Source organism: Rattus norvegicus, chromosome 16 (genome assembly GCF_021556685.1).
Source record: "Rattus norvegicus strain SHRSP/BbbUtx chromosome 16, alternate assembly SHRSP_T2T, whole genome shotgun sequence".
In the NCBI taxonomy this organism is placed as follows: domain Eukaryota; kingdom Metazoa; phylum Chordata; class Mammalia; order Rodentia; family Muridae; genus Rattus; species Rattus norvegicus.
The window spans coordinates 62,769,692-62,796,556 of record NC_141549.1 but is presented as its reverse complement, the minus strand read 5'-3'; the positions used below and the strand labels follow the sequence as shown (position 1 = coordinate 62,796,556).

The window sequence follows — 26,865 nt, the reverse complement described above, 5'->3', positions numbered from 1 at the left end:
ATTCTGTCCACAGAAAAACCTGACACTGTTGCAGTGGCCAAGAGGCATTTGCTAATAGGAACCCAGCAAAGCTGTTCCTGAGCCAGCATCTGACCAATGCAAATATGAATGCATAGAGACAAGCATCAGTCTGAGCTCAGGGACATGGTGGGGGAGCTAGCAGAAGGACTGGAGGAACTAAGGGTGATTTTAATCCTATAGGAAGAACAACATTACCTGCCGGGCCACCCTTTGCTGCCAGGGACTAGACCACCAACCAAGGAGTGTACAAGGAGGGATCCATGATCCAGATACATATGCAAGAGAGGATGGCCTTGTCTGACATCAATGGGAGGGGTGGCCCTTGGTCTTGTGGAGGATTGATGTCTCAGCATAGGCAGATGCTAGAGGGGTGGCTCAGGAGAGGGTGGGTTGGTGGGGGAGCACTCTCATAGAGGCAAAGTGGAGGGAGGAGAGAGAGGTTTGGGGATGGGGAGTTTGTGGAGAGGTAACCAGGAATACGGGATATTATTTGAGATGTAAATGAATGGAATAATTAATTAAAATAAAATAAAAAGAGAGAAAAATGAGTTGATAATTGATGCTATTCTAAATTTATTGATAATTTTTTGTGCCTTAAATCTTTTTCTTTAATTCAGTTAATTCACCCTTTTGATACTAACACTTTAAACTGGTTACTTTCCAAACACACTACTTTCCAAGACAACCTTTGAGAATCACTGTGCTCGTGATCCCTGTGTTTATAAAACCACAAATGCACACTCTACGCAGGCCACTCTCACAAGGGGTAGTTGCCCAACACAAAATGGACACCAATTTTGTGGGTGTACTTTTTAGTTTGATTTGGAATACTTATATTATTCTTTGTTGTTGTTTCCTTGGTGTGTGTGTGTGTGTGTGTGTGTGTGTGTGTGTGTGTGTGTGTGTGTTGTTTTGCTATGTGTGTTTGTTTGAGGGAAAGAGAGACAAAGAGTCAGGGAGAGCTCATGATGTAGGGTGGATAGAGAGGTGGGAAAGATCTGGGAGGAGTCAGGGTAGGGAGACAAGTATAGTAAATATATGGCATGAAAAAATTAACAAAAGTAAAGAAAAACAAAGTAATGACACAATGCCAGAAAGCATGTGAGGAGAATTTGAGAAGCTGGAAAGGGAAATTGGTGGTCCTTTGAGAATTCTAACACCAACATTTGCTTTAAAGATAGTGAAAATCACTTCAAACTTCTAGCCTCTAGAATCAGAAATAAACAGCAGTCACAAATAAAAAGAAAGACTTAAAGTAGCCACAGGGAGCAGAGAAGACAGCCACTGGCAGCCTTAAAATGTACAAGCAATTCTCTTCAATTCATATTTTTTCTTTTCTCCTTGCCTGTCTTCCGATAAGTCTTCCTTCCGCATTTTATAGGATATGAAAAGCTGTATTGGTTGTCTGAGACAGCTGAGTGATGCAGGTAGACTTTCTATTTAACCAAAAAAACATGCATGCTCTTGTGTTCAGGTGGAGTCCAGATGTACATGCGTTTTCACACGACCGCATGAGTTCCATGCCAGGACATTAGTCAGCAAGATTATGAGAATTCAGCTGATAAAATGCTAACATGACATCGTCTCAAAATGCAACAGACCTCAAAAGCTAACAACTAAATTCTATCCCTTCTGTTCTCATTTGCTAGACATTGCCAAAACTTCAGTTTATGTAGACACATCAAAAGGCAGAGGTTATTCTCGGGGCAATCTGTGATTCAGTTGAAGGGTCCAATACACAGTATGCTATTTTTCCTTCATCGCTAACTTTTCCAAGTCTACCAAATAAATCTGGCCAGTAACTCAATGAGATCCTATAGGTCTCAAACTTGTTGTAGAAAGGCTTATTCAAAGTCTGCAAGTGATGTATAGACAGATGATTACTGACACAGATAAAATGGACTAGTAATGAGAGTGGACTATACTCCAGGAGACACTGATCTAATTCCCCTCTGTCTGCCACTGAGCACTGCATTCATTTCCTGAGAGTAGCTTATCCCGAGACACAGTGTGCCAAGGGATTCTAATAAAATGCACTCACTACTGTGGAAGGAATGAACTTCTTAAATGTCTGTTCTCATCAATGGCAAAATATGATATGATTGGCATCATATGCTATTGATTTGATTAATTTAAGTGTTATAGTGTTCTAGCTTTTAAAAATTTATTATGTAACATATATATGTATATGTGTATATATATATATATATGTAGAGAGAGAGAAATTAAAAAAAATTTCCTTCTTGTCATATTGTTTTATACTTCAGTCCCTTGAAATACCTAATAAACTCTTTTCTTACATTGAATTCAATATAATTAATTCATAGAGAATGTTCAAAATCTTTATATTGTTACATAATATAAAGAAAAAAGGAAATTAAAATGATATAGAAGTGTAAAATGTCTCCACAGGGAAAGCTTTAATAGCAAGGGAATCGTTTAACTAACACATAACATTAGTGATGCTTATGTATCTGCTCTAATATCTATGGTAACCTCCAATGTTTCCTGGTACCCTACTATGTGTCAAGCTTCACATTTACATGGATCCCTAATTACTTCAAACTCAGCTACTCCTGTAAGATGTGAGCATTTATTATCCTCACATCTTATGGATGAGGAACTGATGACTGAGATACTAATCATTTTCTGGGTCCCGGAAATCACTGGAATTTCAGCACAGAGGCATCTGGGTACCAAGACACCTGAGGCTTCTATCCTCGTCCAGACAGATCCCATCTTCTCCGCATCCCACCTTCTCCACAGTGGATGTAATATGAAATCAGGACACCGAGAATTCCTGTTTCTGTCATATGTTATCACTAATGTTCTCACTAACACAGCTTTCCTTTTAAATATCTCCAACAGTTAGCTGCTAGTGAGCCAAAATTAAATTTGGTCTTTTGTCTTTTTTTAAAAAAATATTTATTTTATTATGTCTGTGAGTAAACAGTCTCTGTTTTCAGACACACCAGAGGACCGCATCAGATGGTTGTGAGTCACCATGGGGTGGCTGGGAATTGAACTCAGAACCTACAGAAGAGCAGTCAGTGAGCCATCTTTCTAGCCTCTTCTTTTGTGTCTTTAAAAATGTTATTTACTCTTTTGCAATAATATAAGATAATCAAGGGTCATGGATTTTCTAATTGTACATAAGCTTTTTCACCACCAGTGAGCCTCAACATTTAATTACTATGTTAGACTTAGATCTACATCTTGTTCCTTTTTCTGTTAAAAATATTATGGAATGCTTATGGCTACTAAAATTTGTTACTTCACAATTGTCAACATTTATCGTAGTGTCTGACTGGCACAACTATTAATATCAGTTTCAGACAAGACTTAGTGCTTCATGGTAACTCGACAGTTAAATTTATCTACAGTATAAATATCTGTAGACCTCTTATGTGCTATCAAATGCTAATGATTTCTAAGGTATTGCTTTACCCTGAAATTTTTAACTGACATATAAACATAAAGATATTCAAGTTATGTAATGTTATTGAAATTTTGATACACTGCAACATTACCTAGATTTTAGACAAGGATAAATTTATCATTTCTTTATAGATGCATATACTTCCTTGAAGTTTTTTTTAAAAGTACATATACATAATGGATTCTTGATCATCTTATAATGCAATAAGTACACCATATTTTACTTCTACAGAAATATAATGTGAGAGTTTTCTATTGTACATAAATGTGTGTGCAGTGGCTATCATATAACTTGAAGAAGAGTCCCCATTTAAGGACCACCTAAAGGCTGGTATTGTTAATAGGTGCTATTCTTAAAAGCCACATTGGCTCTTGTCATGCTATCTACAAGAAAAATAAACTACACATTGTCTAAGTTATTATTTGGCAATATAAATAATATTAATTTTTAAAAATTAGTACTGTTTGTATCCTTTGACAATTTTATACATGGGTACAATGTATCTTTTTTTTTCTTCTTTTTTTTATTAACTTGAGTATTTCTTATTTACATTTCGAATGTTATTCCCTTTCCCGGTTTCCGGGCAAACATCCCCCTAGTCCCTCCCCCTCCCCTTCTTTATGGGTGTTCCCCTCCCCACCCTCCCCCCTTGCCGCCCTCCTCCCAACAATCACATTCACTGGGGGTTCAGTCTTAGCAGGACCAAGGGCTTCCCCTTCCACTGGTGATCTTACTAGGATATTCATTGCTACCTATGAGGTCAGAGTCCAGGGTCAGTCCATGTATAGTCTTTAGGTAGTGGCTTAGTCCCTGTAAGCTCTGGTTGGTTGGCATTGTTGTTCATAAGGGGTCTCGAGCCCCTTCAAGCTTTCCAGTTCTTTCTCTGATTCCTTCAACGGGGGTCCTATTCTCAGTTCAGTGGTTTGCTGCCGGCATTTGCCTCTGTATTTGCTGTATTCTGGCTGTGTCTCTCAGGAGAGATCTACATCCGGCTCCTGTCGGCCTGCACTTCTTTGCTTCATCCATCTTGTCTAGGGTATAATGTATCTTAACCATATCCACTAAACTTTTACTGCCCGCCTCCTTCTCCTTCCCCTGAACTATCCCCCAAAAGAATCTACTGCCTAACTCCATGACCTCCGCTTCTTTTATAAACAACTAAGTCCAGTTTAAGCTGCCCACAAGTGCCTGGGTGTGGGTCTATCCACATGTGCACAGGTATGGGACTATCTACATGTGCATGAGTATGAATCTATCCACATGTGTACAGGTGTGGGTTTCTCCACATGTGCACAGGTATGGGACTATCTACATGTGCATGGGTGTGAGTCTATCCACATGTGCACAGGTGTGGGACCATCTACATGTTCATGGGAATGAATCTATCCACATGTGTACAGGTGTGGGTCTATCCACATGTGCACAGGTGTGGGACCATCTACATGTTCATGGGAATGAATCTATCCACATGTGTACAGGTGTGGGTCTATCCACATGTGCACAGGTGTGGGCCTATCCACAGAAGCATACAGAACACACCATCAACACCTCCCTGAGTAAAAATGTTCCCTCCCACAGCAGTCATGGATATCATTTTGTACTGTCTCCTGTTCTTTTCGTGTTTTCTCATGGAGTCTTTAACCACCTCTGAATATGAAATTACAGGTATCAATTTGTATTTGAACTTCCTAGATGTTTGTCTACTTTCTATTGTCATTTTCATCTTCTGTCCAATGTATTTCATTTCTTTTTCTGACTATTTAAATTCAAGAAAAATAAGGATAGTAGGAGTATTTAAAATTACAATTATGGTGGAAATAGCATGTACCAAATACAAGCTTGACCCAGGGTTTGTCTCAATTTATTTTCTGTTTTCTTTACCCAATCCTACATGTTGAACCTTTTAGGAAAAGACAAACAAGAAAACAAAACAAACAAAAACAAAAACAAAAAATCCCTACTACTTGAAAAAGGTAAACCAGACCTGGAAAGAAACGATAACTTCCCCAGGGTGTTAGGCAGAGTAAGTCTGACTCTGACTGTTGCCAACAGCTCAAGGAATTCATGCCTTGAAATTTTGTGATTATGGATAAGATGTACCACTTATATTATAGATATGTTATATGATAAATGGGATTTTGCATATGTAATTAACACTTGATCAATGAACTAGTGTGGCATAAAATAGTTGAAAAGGAAGCAGGCATCAGGCACCACGCCACTGCTACTCTCTGTCCGGGTGGTCTCTCTGCCTCCATGGCTAGCTCCACATTGGAACTGGCTACACTCTAACCCCAGCAGCGGCCACCCTCTTGGGACTCTCTGTTGACAACACTGCTCAGATTCTCCGTGGTTATTGTCACAATTCCCAATACCCCGGTAATTTCAAAACTCTAGAAGCTGGTAATTTATCGATCATATTTATATCAGTAAATTCTCACCCCACAAAACGTCCATACAATATACTCAGAGCCAATTGATATTGATATAAACTTCCCACCTAGATAAGACAAATTGTCCTGTAATAATCCATCCTTTATAAAATATTCATAGTTACCTGTAGCCATTTAAGGCTACACAGATCTGGGTCGTCCTTCTCTTTCTCCATCTTGGTTCCTTTCTTCTCCTCTCCCTCCCACATTTCAAAAACTCTGCCCCTGCTTTTCTTTTTCACTGCCCAATCACAGACCTTCCCTTATCTTATGTCTGCCCCCACCGTCACCTGCATATAGACACCAATCCACAAACGGGGAGGTTTTTTTCCCCTAAAATGTCCAGTTGTTTGGCAACATGAACTAAATAGCAAAATATGGCAAGACCATTTGTGCTGCCTAATTTTATGTCAACTTGACACAATCTGGCCTGGCATATGGGTTAATCTGTGATGCTTAATCCTGATTGAAGATCAAACTGTTAGGATCTCGCTCACTGTAGATGGTGCTACCCCTGGGTTGGTGGCTCTGGGTGCTGTAAGAACCTGAGTTGAACAAGTCATGGAGATCAGGCCAGTAAGTAGCCTAAACTCTATGGCTTCTACCTCAGTTCCTGCTGTCAGGTTCTTGCTTTGCGATCCCACCCCAACTTCTCTGGATGATGGACTACATGTTGCAGCATGAAATAAATCATGCCCTTCAAATTGATTTTGGTCATGGTGTTTTGTCACAACAGCCAAAACCTAACTAAGATGTCATCATATGAATAAAGGCATACATTTTCTGGCTGAAGGACAAACATGAAATGGGAAAATGTAATAGAAACAAAGTTGGGTAAACCAACAGAAAGAAAGAGGTTGAAGACACTAAGCCTGCAGGCAGGATCCTTGGAATGCATGAGAAGCAGTGGGATCTTTGAAAAGTCATGGCCATCATCCTCTTACACACAGAAAGTAAGGGGAAAAGATACCGCAACAACGCCCAGCTAATGTATTATGCATAAGAAATTGGACAATTTATTTATGCTACAGCAAAATTAATTATATCTCAAAGAAATTTCCTATCTGGAGCACATAGAAGAACTTGGGGGCATCAAATGGAATCCTTTGACAGTACTACATAGAGAAGTTACTTTTTAAATTATGTATTTTTAAATTGTGGAGTTCAAATACAATTAAACAGGGTTTCCTTTCATTGTGAACATTTACATACTTCAGATTAGTCAGTTGCATTTTCAATATTTGCTTTAACAGACTTTGGGGAAAAAATAAGGGAGGTAAATATGTGCAGCAAAGACCCCCTAGAAGACAGCTTATTTGTGACAATGGCTGTGAGTCCCATACTTTGAGACTGGAACTCAATTTTCATTTAGAAATTTAGGAGGAACGGTGTTGTCTAATGTCTCTGCAGTTCTCCTCACCAGGAAGTCTAAGTAGCAATTGGAAAACTGAGCTCAGTGATTACTCCGAGTGTATAAACCTGAAGAAGTGTCCCTAGAGGAAATTAAGTGACCGTATATCATGTTTCTTATCAAGCAATACAGCCAGTTCTCCTGTACCTTCTCAGACAAACTGCTTCCTCCCAGTGCCTGTGTGTTACCACCTTCTCAGATTTGGACAGCTCTAAAGAACAAAGGAAAGGCTGATTGTAAAGCTGACCTCATCACAGTGGGCTAACGTAATAGACAGGGATGGGAAAACAAAAGCCAGGTAATCAAAACAAACCAGAAAATATTGATTCCAGCCCAGCAGCACACTGTTTAATTTAAAAGACAGCTCTTCAGAAAATCCTTTCTCGTGTTGTCAAACAAGCCCTGGAACCTGTCTGTCCTTCCAATCGTTCCATTAGAAAGACACAGAGGTGAGATGCTTTTAGCTTTCAAACAAACGGGAGGGCACGGGGTACATGCAGCCGGATTTCTCTATTCTTATAGGCTGCCACTTTTAATTGCTGCCATTTGGAGATGAGAGATACATTCTCCTCAAGCACTTCACTACTCTCTGCTTTCTGCTAAAGCAAAAACAGATGTCTGCGCTGAACTAATAGTTTTCCTTTAACTTGAAGACTTTCACCTTCCAAAGTCAGACTTTATCGTTTGCCTCCCCTCCCCTTGCTAGGATGTTATTGTATGTGGACTACAAATGAAAGTGTTGATTGTGTTTGATGGATGTAGCTTGAAAGTGCTGAACTTGAGTCTGTTGTGTAGAAAGGTTTATATCCTTTATGTGCTTACTGGGTCTCAGAAGATAATTGCCTTAGGTGCTATCTTGACTTCGTAGTAGGGAATACAATACAGAGTTTTAATGAATAATTTTGAACTAAAGTCTATAACTCTCTTTTATCCAGGAGTGTCGAGAACAGATACACAATTAAATAACTTCAAGGAAAGCTAATCCATTCGAGAGTAAATTAATTTTGAATCTTGAGTAAACAATTATCTATTATGGCAATAGAGCAGTGATGTTGGCTATTATGGCTTGAATCTAAAATTGTATCCTCATAGTTTATTTGTTAAAGGCTTGCTGAGAACTGGTCACTTAAAGGAGACTGTACTTTCATGGCTTAATTGATGGATGTACTTGAAGGTAGATGGTTGGAGGATGAGTTTGGAGCTTGGCTGGCTACAAATCACCATGCACATTGCTTTTAGGGTTATCCCCACAATCTTTTCCTCATCATGACTTTATTTTCCATCCTGACTGAGCGGCACTTTTCTCTCGCACAATCTCTGCTGTGGGGCTAAGTATAGTCTTTGCTCTAAAGGAGTGGAGCTATCCAAGTGCAAACATGGACTGCCAAACCCTTAAGACAAACAATGTGCTAAATTCTTTGAGGCCATCAAACTATTGTCCATTATTTTGCCGTCAAGAATTTTGTTGGCACATAGAAAACTAAGACACCTATATCACATGTGACCTTTAATATGTACCCACCTGTATTCTAAATAGGCTAAATATGAATTTGCTAAAATCTTTAGCACTTGTGAAGGTGGTTTTTTTCTCAGATATATAAACATAGCCAGTGTGAAAGTTCTCCATTTCTGTCTGAAACAACAGTTCATTGAAAAAAGTCATTATTCATAAAGTGAAAGAAAGTGAGGAAAGAGTTCGCCTTAATTTTAATTCCTTTGGCTATTGCTTAAATAGAAAACTTTCATGCCACTAATTTAAAGTTCACACAGATCTTTTGTCACATGTACTTTGAAGTCTTGCTAGAATAGTTACCTAATTTATATGGAGCACCCTGGAGTCAGTGTCTCTTTGTAGTGTTATTTGTCAAAAGACTAGGGTTCTGCTTTAAAGTATAGTTGAGGATAGCAGTCAATCCCTTGCCTTCATATTGTATTCTGTGCTTTGCCCAATTTTCTCTCCTATGCACATAAAATTTTAAACTATATTTATCTTTGATATTTTCATTTTAGAAGTGTCAGAAGCAAGAACAAAGCTGTTCTGGAGTTAGTAAATGGGATCCTGATGAAGAAGGAAGGATTCGGCTTGAATTTTTATGTATCCATGTCTGGTTTTCTATGCTGGTGTTGCATATATCTAGGAAGAGCAGATATACAAAAAGGCTATATAAATATGGAGGGTTCTCATACACAGAAGCCATACACAGGAAGGGTATTCTCTGGAAAACAGAAGAATAGACAATGCTACCTCTAGTTCTGATATGTCATCTTTAATCATATATTCTGTTTCTTGTTTTTTGAAATTTTATTTTTCTTGGACATTTTATGTATTTACATTTCAAATGTTACCACCTTTCCCTCTTCTTCCCTCCCCAACCCCCCTGCTTCTATGAGGATGCTCCCACTCTTACCAACAGAGGAATGGATATAGAAAATGTGGTACATTTACACAACAGAGTACTACTCAGCTATTAAAAACAATGACTACAGGAAATTCTTAGGCAAATGGACGGAACTAGAAAATATCATCCTGAGTGAGGTAACCCAATCACAAAAGAACACACATGGCAGGCACTCACTGGTAAGTGGATAGTAGCCCAAAAGCTTGGAAAACCTAAAAAAAAATTCACAGATCATTTGCAGCTCAAGAAGGAAGAACAAAATGTGGATGCTTAATTCCTTCCTAGAAGGGAGAACAAAATAATCATATATTCTTATACCACTTAGCCCATTGTTTCCTTTAGCGGAGTGACACAGCTTTACATTTTGAATGCTTTCTAGAGTCTGTTCCGTAACCACAACTACTAACTTTATTTGAAGACGATTTGAATACTAAATTCAGTGTTATAAAATGGTAGATTCAATTTTCAGGAAGGACATATAATTTCATATAAAGAATCTTCTCTGCAATTGTGTATGCTTTTAAAAAGTTTCAAAGACCTCCATTACAGTACCTGTAACCTTTAGCTTCTCAGCCCCAATAGTGATCTCATCTTCATCTGCAGAAAACAGCACCCTGCCGTCTTCACTGGCTCTCACTTCAAATCTTTTACACTGGGCCTCAACAGCCTCAGCTCCTGCAGGCAGAGGGAAAGTGGTTTGAAAATGAGGTTGGTATGTAGAATGCCATTAGCACACGCTGTTTTTCATAAAAAAAGAGATACACATATTGGTTGTCTTACTCATTCCTGCTGTATGTTTTACATTGCAGTTAACATTTTTAGTGGCTATCCTTTTTCGACACCCTCAGATTTCAGTGACTATCTCTAGACTAGAGTAACTGGTCATGCATATTCGTTCTCCATGTTTAAGGCTGTTCTAATATGGTCTGTGGGCTCACCCAGATTAAAACACCTGGCTTATCAACTGGGGAGGCGATATCTGCTTTGCTGTCTACTGGAGGCAAAGGTTAGTCATTTCTTTCACCTAGCACATTGTAGATGCTCAATGAATAGGGCCTCAATGATTCACATCTTTCTTGGCAGTGCAGAACACCATACCCACCTTGCTACCTTACTGCGTATTCTAAAACACCAGTTATTTACCCCACATTTCATAGAGGTGTAGATATCTCCTTACCCTTTTAATGTCAATGAATTTAAAATTTTGACACTACTTTATTTTCTGATAATATAGATTAATAATTGATTTTCATATTTCTTGAAGTATAAGTTGCTTGACTGCTCTAAAGTGCAATTCAAGTTTATTTTTGGATTATCTTCGTAAATCCACTCATATTGGTCACAACACCAATGTCCACATTTAGAAAACAAATAATTTGAGAGGTTGAAGGGATGTAGGAGGAAGATCTAACAGGATTACACAGATGAGTTTCATCTAACGAAGTGATTCCTTAAGCATTGGGAAAGTTGGATATTTTTCCACAGTGTTGAATGTTTTTCATTTGGCTTTCTACATTTTCTTATGGAGTTGCACCTCTCATTTTTGCTCTACAAATGTATTACCGATGTTTTGATAATTCAGGTCCATTCAGGTCCACAGGCATGCCATGCCAGATGTATCTTACTTTTCAGTTTTCTCCACAGCATCATCAGAAGAGTGCATCTTTATATTTCATTGCATCATTCAATTCAGTATTATAGTTGTCTTCAAGTGACCGCATGCAAATACTAGCTGGTAAATTTCACCCCTTCCCTCTTTTCATCCTTTTTGGGTCCCCTTCCTCAATCCTAGCTGAGGTTTCCTCCCACAACTAGCCGTGGGCTGGAGGAAAATTCATGCTCTTTTGCTCATAGAATCTAAGGCACTTTAAACAAGTCATGGGATAGAGAAAGGATGTGGTTGTGGCACAGGGAGGGGTTTTGAGGGGAAAATGGAAAGGAGAATATAATGTAATTTATATTTAAATTATAAAACAACTTCTTATTGAGAATGGGGCATATGTTTTTCCTATATTCTGGTTTTATATAAAGATGGTTTTTGAAAATGCTCAACTAGACATGTTAAATAGGACAAAATCAATCCTGTTTTCTCAAACTGGCTTATTTTAAAAAGCATAAATTTTACCTTAAAAATATTGTATCTTTTGAAAAATATTTTAAATTCTTTGAGATTATAACATTATTTCTCCATTTGGTTCATCTCTCTAAACCGTCTCATGTGTCCCGTCCTTTTCCACTTCAAATTAAGGAACTCCTTTTTTCCTTTAACTAATTGTTAATGACCATTTGGCACTACAGAAGCAATTGGTATGCTAGTAATAAATCTTAATTGGAGGTGAAACTCCTACCACTAATGACTGAACCAATATAATCTCTAACAATAATGCATGAACACTTGCCTTTGTACTCACAGATGAGTGTTGTTTTCAATCCTCACCAAGAAAAAAAAATTCCCAGCAAATCAAAACAAGTACAGAAAATGATAATCAAAATAGTTTATCTTTTATTTTTAAACAAATACCTATTCTTACAGAATTTAATGAAAATATTGAGAAAAACATTGTAGACTTACTCTCTTTGATCATTATATTGGTTTTATGAATATTATTTCAGAGGGCAGTAGTCGTTCGAATGCTTTCATCTATGCAGGGTCTAATGTATGTTTTGCCGTTAGTCATTGTGTGGTAGCAATTTCACTGAGAATCAAAATATTGTGGCCAATGTGTTGACAGACTTGACTTTTAGGTTTACACATCACACTGTTTTTATCTGTCTCCCAGAGACTTGAATACAATTGAGCCTCAATGATCTGAAAATTATTACAGTTTTTTTATGCATATAACTTTAACATTAATGACATATAACCCTCTTAAATTATACTACATTTCTCAGCTAAATTGATTCATAAGTTTCAGTTGATGGCATAGACGTGCACATACACACATGAAGACATTATATACACTCACAGAATACCAAGAGTTTTCTAAGAATAGTGATAAAAGTCTTTATTCAGAAGATGTTATGCAAATACTAAAATATACTGTTTGTCACACAAGCTATTGCAAATAGACTATTAGAAACTTCTATAGAGTGGTGTCTGGCTCTGGCAAAGGGAGTTGAAGTTTTAATTCATTAACTTTAAATGAGCAAAGGCAAATAAGCAAATTGCACAATATTTATGCATGCAGAATAGATGAGATGCATCTAAGCCATAAATTAAGGCATATGAAAATCATCCAATTGAAAAACATATATAAATATATATTAATACTTGAGACTGCACTTTATTCACTATATTAGCATAATTACACATGGCAAAATTGCAAGTAATTAACAATTACTCCATACTAAATAAATGTTCCATATTAGAAAATAATTATATAGCATCACATGTATATACATTGCTATTTAAATCTACAAAGAGGAAACAGAAAAATATATAATTGGCATTATAATCAGTCATTGGAACTATCGATGTTTAACACTAATAAACATCATGATACTGAACTCAGTTTATTTGAACTATATTTGATTTCCTATCAGGTGTTTGTGTCCAGTATCACATAAATTTGTTTTAGACAAGTTCCAGTTGCTTAAAGATACAATTACCTTAAGAACAAAAATAAAACAATAATTAGCTATTTCTTTTTACTACTTACATTCAATTGGAAAAAATATTAGAACTGGAAATTTTTCCTTGACAAGAACATCCATGGGTGCTTAAAGAATACAATTGAAAGAAATTTCTAGGTTCAAAGAAAAGAATACAATGATCTGTGTGGTTATGTCTTCCTGTCTCCTACATGTTTTTCTCAACAGGTATATAATCTGTTATTACATCCTATATTACTGTACTTTAATTTTATATGCGTATGTATGTGTATATTATTAAGAATTTTGAAATTCTTGCCGCAAATCAAAACCAGATTCACGATTATTCATTCAGAATTCTTTTTAAAAATTGTCATGAGGTATATGAATAATCTATAAAATAAAAAAAAAAAACAACCACAGTCATCACTGGAAACCAACAGCCATGCTCTGCCGTTCCTTCTCTTTCCAGTTCTCGACAAGGACCACAGGATGAAAATGGATGTGAGCCAGTTGGCAGTGAGAGATTATCACCAAACACACCAAGTTCACGTAGGACAAGATTCAGAGATGTGCTCTTTGCACCTGTGAGTACCAAGGAGCTACTCAGGGTATCCAAGTAAAGTGTGCCCCCAAGGTCATGAAGAGGCTGGGGACACACATCCATATGTAGAGGGAGTGGGACAAGCTAAGCAACTGCCAGCAGTCATGAGGAGAGTTGCAGCCAAGGACTGATGGTACCATCCCCCGCCCCCTATACCTTCTCAATCAAAGTTTATGTTGCGTGTGAGTATGCCCACACATGTACACACACACACACACACACACACACACACACATACACACTCCTCACTTACATGCTAAATGAACCCTAAAACATCTGACATATGGGAAGATATAATAGAGAGAGAAGAAGGCAACCTCTAGCCATGCTGGAGGACTCCACTTTGGATTTGCAACTCTCCTGTGATAGTTAAGTTGACCCTCTTACCCACAGCCACTGACCTGTAGGTTAAGGCCCCAGCTGCCTTTTGGCTTCCAGGAGCTAATACACCAATGTGAATGCGCAAATTCAGGGGTCACCTCTGTCCTTTGATCTCTTTACCTGATGATACCCATCAACATTCAACTAATCTAACAGTTTATACTGAGTCACCTACTCACCAGTAAAGGTTTACTTCTTAGTTGTGATGAATTCTGTTACTTGTAACCATTTGTATCACTTCCTTACCTATAATTCATACTACCAAGCCACTAGATCTCTGTTCGTATTTTAAAAATCAGTTAAGGATTGGGCTGGAGAACTGGGTCCTTAAGAACACTCGCTGCTCTTGAAGAGCAATGGTATTTGATTCCCAATACCAAAACGTGGCTAACACTGATCTGTGACTCTAGCTTCTAGGGCTCCTTCACCATTGTCTGATCTCTACCCTACACGTACTTGGTGCATTTACACAGTGGCAAGACATTCATAAGCATAAAATAAAAAGAGATAAATCTCTTAAAATTGACTTAAAAGTATACATATAAAAGAACACAAATAATTTTGTCTCATACCAACTGGAAAGATAGCTGTCACTACCAATGTTGTTGGAGTTCATATTGTCACTTTGCCTGAGGCCCGTGTTTCTACATCCTTGTCAATGAATAAAGTTTAGTCTGCAGAATGACCCATTTTTCCATTGTATCATTTTTTTCTGATTTATTGCTCAGACATAGATCAGTAATTTTATGTTTATTAATATTTTAAATTCTGCTTATTGGCCCTTGTTCATTTAAAAGTAATGAATTAGCAGTTTAACTTCTGTTGAAGTTAATTTTTATCATGCTCTTCTTCCACTTAATTTGTGTTTATTTATATTATATATTTACATATCCACTTTGCTTATATGTGTTTGATTTTCAACACTCTTAGATGCAATAATAAGTATTTTATTTCAGGTGTTAATTTTTATTTTTTGAGTGTATACTTCTGTCTTTCAGTCTCTCTCTCTAGTCTGTCTGTCTCTGTATGTGTGTGTGTGAGAGAGAGAGAGAGAGAGAGAGAGAGAGAGAGAGAGAGAGAGATGATTTTAATTCAGATCTTCATACCTTCTGAGTATGAATCGTATAGGGCATCACATGGTGTTGGGGGAGGATCTCAGTACCGGGCATGTATTACTTCATTTTAAGTTATTGGTCAGGGAGAATTTCAGGCCTCATATGTAATAAAAACCTGTTGCAAAAGATGAGTTTGTTTCTGAAATCCCAGGACTATGGCCATAAAAGCAGAGAGATCAAGTGTTCAAGATCATTGTAAGACATAGTGTTGTCATCCATTTTCATAATAATTTTAGAAAATTATATCTAATTTCAACACATTAAAAATAAGCAGGAGACCTTAGTTTCCCCTCTTTCTTGCCTGGCACGTGGTGCTTGCTTGCCTTGGAACAACGGGAGCTGAGATGTGATAGGCTGATGCCTTTCTGAGGCCCGGATGAGAAAGGTAAAGGGTTGTCTAGTGAATTTAGGGTGGGGCTATGCTAGAAGAGTATGAAGATTGCCCCAGCCTATGGGAAACAGAATGTAGGGATGTCTCATGATAGAACACGTTCAAACCACTTTCTCTTGACGATTCTTAGATTTTTTTTTACCCTTCTCTAAGCTGGTCTTTCATAGAATTGGATTTTGAAAACTATTTTCCTTTTGCTATTGTTTGCGTTTGTTATTACACAGTGTGGATCTTTTTTTCTCAGTCATCCTCAGCCACTGATTTCAAGCTGACTTCAGGTTCAGCTACACGGGACCCTGTCCTCAGACAAAAACAAGCAACAAAGGGGAGGGGGAGAGAACAAGGGGATGACTATTGTATTGTTGCTCACAGGGCTGCCCATTAAAGACTCAATATGCTCTGGCTGTACGATCTGAATCAGTCAAAGAGCAAAGAACGAGGGCCACCTCCCTCTGGCTGGTGCTTGTAAAACCAGAAGGGAATACCCAGGGCTCTGGGAGAGAACTGCCGCTGCCAATCCTTCTGGGTCACAGACTCTCCATACTGCACTACAAACATAACCAGCATGGTTTGCCTGTTAATTCAGTTGTGAGATAGCTATCATGAGTACAACCAACTGTTTGGCGATTGGATTTAATGTGCATGCTCCAGATTCTACGTCTGGTACTGAATGCCAGGGCAAAAGCCCCTAGGTGGGAAGGTCAGAACCACCAGTGGAGAAGCTAATGCTACTGTTTTGTTAAAAGGATATCATGTGCCTGTGGAACTGCCTTCCCTCCATTAGTGTTTACACTAGAGCTTATGATGGAGGGAACCTTTTCTGCTTCTCCTTTATCCTTGAGTGGGCAGCGGTTGCTGCTGAAACTAACAGTTCAACGAAGTGCTGGGGAGAGGTGATTTTTTGCCACGGCACAGTGACCACAATCTCAGCTACACGGGGAAGAAAAGAATGAATCTTTTATATCCCTTTCAAGTCTCCGCGAAAAAACGAAGCAGAGAAAATGTAAAAGCCCATGCTCCCAGTCCTAAACACATATACATATGGGCAACACTGCATGAACTCAGCGGGTCGTTTTTAAAAATTTAAATATGTGTGCATATATTTGTAGTAACAGTAATTAAAGACTAAGAGGCTATAAATTTGAGAAGGAGTTGATGGGGAGCATGGGAGGAATTACAAGAAGGAGAGGGAGGCAGAAAATGATACTAATACAGCCTTCATATACGAAGTCCTCAAAGTGAAAATGAATGAACAAACAAACAAACAAACAAATAAACAAAACATTGTATAAGGCAGAAGAATGGTTAGAGTGTTGTGCAGTTGTTTCCTCTGATATGAAGAATTTATTCCTGGGGAAAAGGCTAGGGTTCTAGCACTCAGAGCATTAATGACCTCACTGACATTAAATACCTCAAGAAATACAAGGACACTCAAAAATCCCATGATTCACCAGTCCTGACCCAAAGGTTATGTAAGCGGGAAAGGAATGCTGGGTAATAGAGATGCTGCAATGGAGTGGCCTGCAGATTTGCCAGTAGTGCAGTGATCCGGCCTTCTTGAGTGGTCACCCACGCCAATGCACTATTTTACCTGATGCAGCTGCCTTTGAGTTCCTCAGGCACCTATGTAGAGTCCCTTACCCACGCCCCTTTAAGGGAGCACAGGGACCTCATTTACTGAGCTAGACCTAATGAGACTGCTTCTTTACTTTGAAAGCCATGAGTTATCTGGAAGGAATATATATTTACTGACAAAATATTCAAATAATAGAATAAAGAATTTATTGGGGTTTGGTATTTAATTTTATTAAGAAAATTTTAAGTTGATAAGATTAATAATTAAAACATTTAAGTTTCATATTTCTTCTCAAAGGAATTTGTCAGATGATATTCATCTGCCTCCCCAGGAACTTTTGAACTAACATCTAAGTTTCTTAAAATAAAATATATTGCGAAACATTTTATTATTTTAAATGTGTGTGTGTGTGTGTGGGGTGAGTGTGTGTCTGTGTGTTTGTGCGTGCGTGCGTGTGCGTGCATGTGTGTGTGAGTGTGTGTCTGTGTGTTTGCGTGCATGCGTGTGTGTGCATGCATGTGTGTGTGTGCGCGTGCGTGCATGCGTGTGTGTGCGTGTGTGTGTGTGTCTGTGCCTGTGCGAGTGTGTGTGTGTGTGTGTGTGTGTGTGTGTGTGTGTGTGTGTGTGTGTCCTGGGTGACCTGCATTAGTTTATTAGGTTTGCTACATATTATAGACTGCTGTTCCCACAGACAGAAACATCTAGATTTTCACTGTCCAATTACAGAAATCGGTCAATTGGTTCCTCTTCTTTTGACCAAGTCTTTTCTATATTGTCATTTGTCTTACACTTTCTCATGTGATAGTCTTTAAATTTTAATTTTCTTCATTCATTCCCTCTGTGGCTCTCACGTCCTTGACCACATTAAAGAAACACCTAGAAATATTTAGCCTTCAGACTCTTCTGACCCACAAAAAATATCAGTCTTGAATTGTAAGAAGGGAGAAAACAAAACAGAGCAAAACAAAACAAAAACAAATAAGAACTTGGGTAAGATTTCCTGAAATCATAGTATGAGGAGGAATAAAAATAAGTAAAATTCCCATGCAATGCAAAGTGAACTTCTGCTTAAGGATATTCAATCCTGACCTCCTTAGAACCTGACAATACAGAGGCAGATGCTCACAGCCAACCACTGGACTGAGAACTGGGTCCGTAATGGAGGAGTTAGAGAAAGGACTGAAGGAGCTGAAGGGGATTGCAACCCCATAGGAAGAACAACAATATCAATCAACCAGACCCCCAGAGCTCCCAGGAACTAAACCACCAACCAAAGATACACATGGAGGGACCCATGGCTCCAACCGCATATGTAGCAGAGGATGGCCTTGTTGGGAATCAGTGGGAGAAGAGTCCTCTGGTCCTGTGTAGGTTTGATACCCCAGTGGAGGGGAATGCCAGGACAGGGAAGCTGGAGGGAATGGGTGGGTCGGGGAGCACCCTCATAGAAGCAGGGCAGGGAGGATGGGATAGGGGGTTTCTGGAGGGGAAACCAGGAAGGGGAATAACATTTGAAATATAAGTAAAGAAAATATCCAATAAAAGAAAAGAAAGAAAAAAGAAATTATATAATTATTCAAGATTATTTAGTTTATTTTATTAGCAATCCCTAACACAAGAGCACATAATCGTACTGAGTAATAATCATGACCATTAATAAGGTCTCTTATAAACTATTTTATTCCTCTGTGATTTATATCAGATGTTGAATGCTTCAAGTAAAATCTGAATATCTTAGTATCACTTATGTTTATCATGTTTATAAAAAGCAAATTCAAACAATGCTGTAGCAGTATCTTTCTAAGGAACCAAATGTACAACACACTCAAAGCATTCTGTTTCTTTGTATATTACACGAGTCAGGATTCTCATGTGTTTATATTCTTTATAACACAAAGTTGGTATGCAAGAGTTTACTCTGTATTTTCCATGCTTAATTTTCATCGAAGCTGATTCATTGCCTTTAAGGAGAGACCTGAAGCCAACTGTGGGAATGTCTCACACAGAGAAACACTAGCAGCATTAGGCAAGACAAAAATCATTTAACACTTAACTAGTAAAAGGAAGTGTCTTGTCACTGTGTTTTGTTCATGCTTCTCTAAGACCAAATGAAAAACAGAAAGACAGATAGCCTCTAAGTTTTTCCTCTCTCTCTCTTTTGTACTTATTGACAATGCATGATAGGTTGGCATATCATTTGTGGAAGGTAAGGAGGTAGGTGTAAGAGTTGCAAACCATCTCTCAATAATGTAGACTTAAAATGATATCTGTCATAGCTACTTATTGACTTTCTACTTTATAAGGAAGAAAATTAATAATATATCAGACTTTTGGATATATACATTATATTAAAATGTATCAATATTTTATACTCAATACTTCAAACGTTTTAAAAACATGTTGTATAAAAGTTTTCTTATTATATTTTCATGAACATGTTTTCTACATATAATGTGCAATACAACTAGGTTAGCTGTGATAATATACACTGTATTTCTACTCAAGTAAACATGTAATCTTGTACTATCAATTAAATTGTAAACAACATATCAAATTGTAAAATTATTTTTCCTCACATTTGATTTTTAGTTTAACTATTAATTACATTAATATAATGACAATCATTTATAGGGCATATATATTCTTTTTCTTTTTCTTTTTTCCCATTTTTATTAAATTGGGTATTTCTTATTTACATTTCTAATGTTATTCCCTTTCCTGGTTTTGTGTTCATCAGCCCCCTAACCGCTCGCCCTCCCCTTCTATATGGGTGTTTCCCTCCCTATCCACCCCCCATTACCACTCCTGCCCCCCGGCATTCCTTTTCTAACAAAATAAACGTTCCATATAACCCATTCCTGGTAGAGAACTGTTGTAGGCATAATGCTTTTGTGCATTTTACAGAGATTATCCTTGTGTTATTCAAATTCAAATGCTGATTTCTCTGCCCACACATATTGTCGCAATGTGGACATGGCATTCTTCCAAATATTTCTTGTTTCAAACTTATGCAAACAATGCTCACCACTTGTTCTTTGCCTCATTAATAAAAGATGACCAGGCAATGCCTGGGCAGAAGAGAGAACAGGGCAGGGGTGGAGACAACAATGGAAGGGCTGGGAGAGAGAGGATCAGAGGTATTCACCATGAGAAGCAGGCTTGGGTCCAGAAAACAGCATGGGAGAGCACACCTGAAGCTCAATGAGTGAGGCCAATATGGAAAATGCAAGTGTCTCTAGGAGGTGGCTTTATTAGCCTAGAGGATTAGACTGGATCAATGACTGCCCAGGTTTTATGCTGTAAGCTTGATTGAATAAATCTAGTAGTCTTAGTGTCATCATGTGGGAGCTCGACATAGGTAAATAAAAACTATATATTAATAAAATGCTATTACAAAGGCACCCCAGCTTTCTTTTTTCTTTATAAAGTGACTTATGCTTTCACTACCATTCAAATATTTTCATGAAGTCACTTATTAATAATAAAGCATGAAGGCATGCTTATTAATATTTCAGGTTTCTTAATTTAAAAAAAAACTATTTGTATTGCTATTTAATTTAAATGATTGAAAACGTCCCTGTCTTCTCTCTGAAATATGACTTTTAGTGTTGTAGCAAGTGAACTTAACATTGAAGAAGAATAAACTTGATGGTAAAGAATTTTAAAATAGTTTTAAGATTAAAATCATAGTATTTGTTACCCTGTCAGCTAAATGCTATGATACTGTGTCTTTGTGAGGTGACTATTCATTTTTTTGTGATGTGTTACTTATTGCAAATGCATTTGCTGATGGCTACATGAATTTTTAATGTCCTTTACTTTCAAAAGCATTATTTATGGTTCCCATAGAAGCACCAAGTCCTCATTCATCTCTAGAGAAATGATGAGGTAGGGTGTTTGGATTAAAGCTTTCCCATCAGAAAGAATGATTTAGTTCCTGGTATAATTTAACCATCTGACATATTTTAATGGTTTACTTCAGCAATGGTTTGTTGGTTCTTTGTTTCTTTTGGCTAATTAAAAGGACACATGCTACAGACTTCATTCATCTCAACACATTGTTACCATTTTCAACTTGAGAAGAGTATTGGTGTGTATTGATTGTGCAGATAGGCTTCTTGTGATACCTCACTATGCAACATGCTTTTGTCATGTTCACCCTGTCTTAGTTTCTCGGACGACAGAGTACTCTACTGGTGGGTTTATTTTAGCTTATAGTTTGAGGGTATATTGATGGGAAATTTGTAAGTGCAGAAATATGATAGAGCTGTACAAAATATTTAGAGCCAATCAGAAAAGAGAGATAAGCCAGTGACATGACATGTGTCTTTAATCAAAGCACACAGGAGGCACAGGTAGGCAGATCTCTGCGTTCTAGGCCGGCCTGGTCTACTATGAATGTACGAGAACAGCCAACTTCCACTTATCATCATACAGTTACTCTATCACTCTTCTTATCCTTTGCGGCACCCTTTCGCTTCCAATGCCTATTTCTTCTCATGTAGAGTTCTGACCTTTATTTTTCGTAGCTAGCAAATATGAATAGGAAAATCATGCTACGGGAAATGCTATGGATCTGTCATTTGGGTCTGATGGTACACATCTTTAATAGCAGCCCCATGGGAGGTTAAATTAGAAAGATGGCAAGTTCAAGTGCTTTCTGGGCTGCTAAGCATGTTCACTCAAACTTAAGCAAACTAGTAAGACCATGACTCAAATCAAACAAGCAACACACAGAAAGAAACAACCAAAGAACAATCAAACAAAGACAAAAAAATACTAGTAGTGTAGGTAAGTGGTGGATTTTTTTTTTCCATTCATGGGGCCTGGGTTAAATTTTCAGTATCACAGACCCACACACAAAATAAAGATTAAACAGGAGGAGGAACAGCAATAGGAGGGAAAGAGGTGAAAAAGGAAGATAAATAACACAGGTGTGGAGTTTTTATCTCACTGCAGTAGAACAATCTTTCAACAGCAGACTCTGACTTACAAGTCATTACAATGCAAAGTGAAGGTGCCCATTTTAAAATCCTCCATGGAAGCTTAGACTTGATCGCCGCAAATTGGAAAGTGTTTCAGACTGAATTGCAGTTTTTAACCTCTAAACTTAAGAAACTAGACTAAATTAGTACTTTTATTGAAATGGATGACCTCAGATGATTATATTTAAAACAAAGAAAAACGGAAAAAAAAGTAAGGGTCAGACTTTGATGTTGAGAAGTTAGAAGAAAATGGAACAAAAGTAGAATCAAAATGTAACTTTAAAAATGTAGATAATGAGTAAATGAGGGCGATAAGAATAGATACAGATACAATAGGACGCAAGCATCTTGGTGCATTGGCTAGCAATGGTGGCAAAAAGTAGTTTATTCTATCAATTGATAAAACCCACCAGTTGCTGATAAACTTGGTCACAAAGAGCTAAGAAGCAATAGATAATGAATGCTAATAATCAACAGTTGGGTGAAAATATTCACTACAGATGCTGAGGGTGCAAATATAGTTCAAATGTTTTCAAGTACACTTATGCAAATAGACTAAAATTTCAGCTGAAGGAAGGAAATAGGTGGTTGCCTGTAGGTGGGTTTTGGGGACTTTTATTATTAACCCAAAGACGGTGATGGTGGTGGTAGCGGCTGCTATTGTTGTTATTATTATTATTATTAGTGATGACGGGATTGTTCTAGAATTTCCGTGTTAATTGGGTGACTCTAGCGATAAGCTTTGTTTTGCATCTTGCTGAATAGTTTCAGGATTTTGAATTAGGTGTTTCACTTTGAGCTTTGCATACGGATTAAAGAAAGGCTGCAGTTTCATTATAATGTAGACATTTGATTTTCCCAGCACTACTTAGTGAAGAGCCAATATTTTCCTAATAAAATGCCCTTTTGACACCTTCTCAACTAAACCGTTTTCAGAAGGAGACAGTTTCTACTGCTTGAATACTTGATGTGGGTTTTCAGTATATTTAAATAGAATTCAAAAGTGTGTCCATTAATACGTAATTACTTCTAATGCCTAGGAAAGAACCTGCTGTGAAAGAAATATTTAAGAATTTAATGAAGAGACTTTTATAAATTTAAACAGGATGAGAGGTATTTTTAATTAAACATTTTACTAGACTAATTTTCTTTCAACAGTCCAACTCTAGCAAAGCCCAGGGAGCCAGTGGTATAAACTAATATGTTCCTTATACTTATTAATGTAAACTGCTGAAAATAACAAGTCTTCTAAATCAACATGTAAAATCTCAATTAATTATTTCTCTTAGAACCAATAGATCAGCCCATGCTTTCTCTCTTGGAGATGAAATAATGGCTTGATTACATTATTTTTTGAAATGTGCGAGACTCTCAGACATGAAAATTTAAAATTATTCTTATTTTTCCTTTATAATCATGAACATGAATTTGAAAATGTTTCTAGTTATTTTTTTTTTTTGGTTCTTTTTTTCGGAGCTGGGGACCGAACCCAGGGCCTTGCGCTTCCTAGGTAAGCACTCTACCACTGAGCTAAATCCCCAGCCCTCTAGTTATTTTTAATATTTAAAAATGTTCAGAAGGAACCATGAAGAGCTCAAATCCTTCTTATTCAATCTCTAGGGCAGGGGTGGGAGACGATGGCTCTGGTGAAGCCGTTTATGGATGTATTTAGGAACATTGATACTGTCGAAAACAGTAACCTGCTTTCCTATCAGTACAATTTTCCTATTTAAAAACAACTCTAAAAATATGTTTGCAGGCTTCTGCTTTCTTGGTCACCAGAATTTATCATGTCCTTCTTGTTCATTATATATCCCTATAATATCATCTACAGAGTCAACAAAGACTTCTCGTCTGATAGAACCTCTCAGTTTTTTCTCTATATTGTACTTTATTATTTATTAATGCATTTTCAAACTGTTATTTCCCAAGGGATCTTTTGTCTTCATTTCACTCAGGTCAGTGTAAATGCTGGTAACTTCATTTGTGGACAAATGTCCCTTAGCTAGCTCCACTCTATGTACTTCCAAAGCCAGCTTTAATGCTCAGTGGATTTAAAGACTCAAGGAAGTGTTTTAATGTAATATCAGGAAACTTCAAAAAGCTGCCTGCTAAATTCTAAGATAGTGTTATTCCTGCTCACTTTTTCACACATGAAATGAAGACATCTCAAAATTCTTTAGTGCAGATTCCTACCTTATGAAGGAAACTTACTGACTGTATGTGATAAAAACAGTAAAGCCAAAATGTCATATTCCAAGAGGCTCTGGATTATATCAAGCAAAGTCAGAAAAGGAAGCAGTGGTTCAAGAATGACTAAAGTCACTCCTTTGTCAAAGGTACTTCAAAGGTCAGAGAGAGAGAAAACTCAACCTGTTTTCAATGAGTCAGTCATAGACTGACTCAGGATGAAAGACAAGGGAAATAATGTGGGCAACAGGAGGGGAAAATATGTAGACTCTTCACAACCGAAAGTCCAGAATTCTAGCACAATTTCTGTGAAGTTTTGCTACACAGAAATATTGTATTTCGTATCTTGTCTGGTGGTACTTATGTCACAATGACTCACTATGGCAAAAAATAACTAGGGGAGGAAGGGAATTATTTGACTATCCTTCCACATCATTGTTCATGCAGAAGGAAGCCAAGGCAGGAACTAAACTGTTGCTGAGATCTGGAGGCAGAAACTGATGTAGCAGCCATAGAATGGTGCCACTTACTGTCTTGTTCTCATGATTTGCTAAGCCTGCTTCTTTTATAGACTCCATGATTAGCAGCTAGCGGTAGGTCCACACATATCAATCACTAAGAAAATGCTCACATATTTGCCTACATCCCAATCTTATCAAGGTATTTTTCAATTAAGGAAGCATCCTCTCTGATAACTCTAGCTTGTGCTAAGGACATAAAACTAACCAGTACATTTAGTGAGATTGTCAAATGATAATATTAAAATATTGATACACCAACACCATGTTAACAGCCTAAGCATATACAACCTTGAGTATCATCTTAAACCTTGTTTAAGAAATGAATGAGGCATTTCACAAACAAGACTTGTAACTGTTAATTGTTAATGTTAACAATGAACTTTTTATCATTTCATTCATCCTCATAAAATGGGACCTTTACTTCATCAGCTATAATCCTGTTACATATATATTTTTTAAATGAGATATGTTGTATCTCATTTAAAATCACTAGCAAGTGTTGGAAGAGAATAACATGAGAAACCACCAAAATAACATCTACGATCATTTTATTTTTTATTGCTTGTTATCCTCTTTCCAGGTTTCCCATCCATAACCTCTGTATCCCACCCTGCCTCTCCCTGCTCCTATGAGGGTGTTCCCCCATCTACCCACCCACCCCTTCCCACCTCCCTCCCCTGACATTGCCCTATATTGGAGCATTGAACCTTGGTAGGATCAAGGACTTCTCCTCCCACTGATGCCCAACAAGGCCATCCTCTGCTACATATGCAGCTGGAGCCATGGGTCTGCCCATGTGTACTCTTTGGGTGGTGGTTTAGTCCCTGGGAGCTCTGGTTGGATTGGAACTGACCATGTTAAATACAATAAAGAATATCCCTTCTTTGGATATCCATCCCCATGGCTATAGTGTGTTTTATCTTTTTCTGGATGCTTCTCTTTCTGTTAAATTCATGCTTAAATCTATATTGAACCAGCACATCTATATATAGTACATCCAATACCTTGAAGGCTCAGGGGCCAGAGAGGAAGTAGAGAATGAAAGATTCTAAGAGCCTTTTTCTGATAAGACTAGGAAAAATAGTGTTTTCTGGATGTAACTGAACTTCTTCACTACTGAATTTATAAAGGAAGTTGTCTATGAACAAACTGACCTGTACAAGCCAGTCAACATTTGCCAAGGACCAGGCTTAGAGAAGGGTTCTGACAGAAAGGGTGTCTGGGAGCAATGAAGAGAATGCCTTGAAGTCTAATCATGCGTCCAAGCTGAAGGCCTGAGTTCTGCTCCAGGTGGCTCCCTAGACAGCTCTCTGTAGATCATTCTTGGCTCTGTAGTCTGCTTGAGACAGTTCTCGACTCAAAATAGGTCTTTCATGCTAGAAAACAAAACTCTAAATGCTCTCTGGATAACTCATGGGTTTTCCAATCAAAGTCAGAAAGTCTGCTAGAAAAAAAAATGTCGTATATTTTCTGACCAAGTCAGAAATCATGCTACAAAAATTCTAGGAGTCATTCATGGGGTTTTTGATCAAAATCAGAAAGCCAGCAAAAAGGTCTAAAAGATCTGTGTACATTTTTTAGTCGTTCCCTCTGGATAGCTGCAAAAAAAAAAAAAAAACATTCTAAGAGCTGTGTTCTCTCTTCAGACAATTTTCTCTCCTGCATAGCTACTAGAAAACATTCTAATGAAAGGGCCGCATAAACCCCCTTTGTCCCCATTTAAGAACCCCATTTGTCTCCATTTTAAAGACCATGTCTGATTTCAAAAAAGGCCATTAAACACTAGCTTCAGGAATAGACCATAAGTCT

At 37.7% G+C, this 26,865-nt stretch overlaps 2 protein-coding genes across 1 annotated transcript in view; both read right to left on the bottom strand.

Annotated features, from left to right (window-relative positions):
• Positions 1 to 26,865, bottom strand: part of Erich1 (glutamate-rich 1) — a gene marked incomplete at its 5' end in the record, with an annotated part of 52,793,804 nt that overhangs the window by 20,867,807 nt on the left and 31,899,132 nt on the right.
• The window catches only part of Sgcz (sarcoglycan zeta), a 1,078,171-nt gene that overhangs the window by 26,687 nt on the left and 1,024,619 nt on the right, over positions 1 to 26,865 (bottom strand). Inside the window, exon 5 of the mRNA NM_001108875.2 lies at positions 10,255 to 10,377. Coding sequence (NP_001102345.2) covers positions 10,255 to 10,377 — 123 coding nt within the window. The remainder of the gene's footprint in view (positions 1 to 10,254; positions 10,378 to 26,865) is intronic.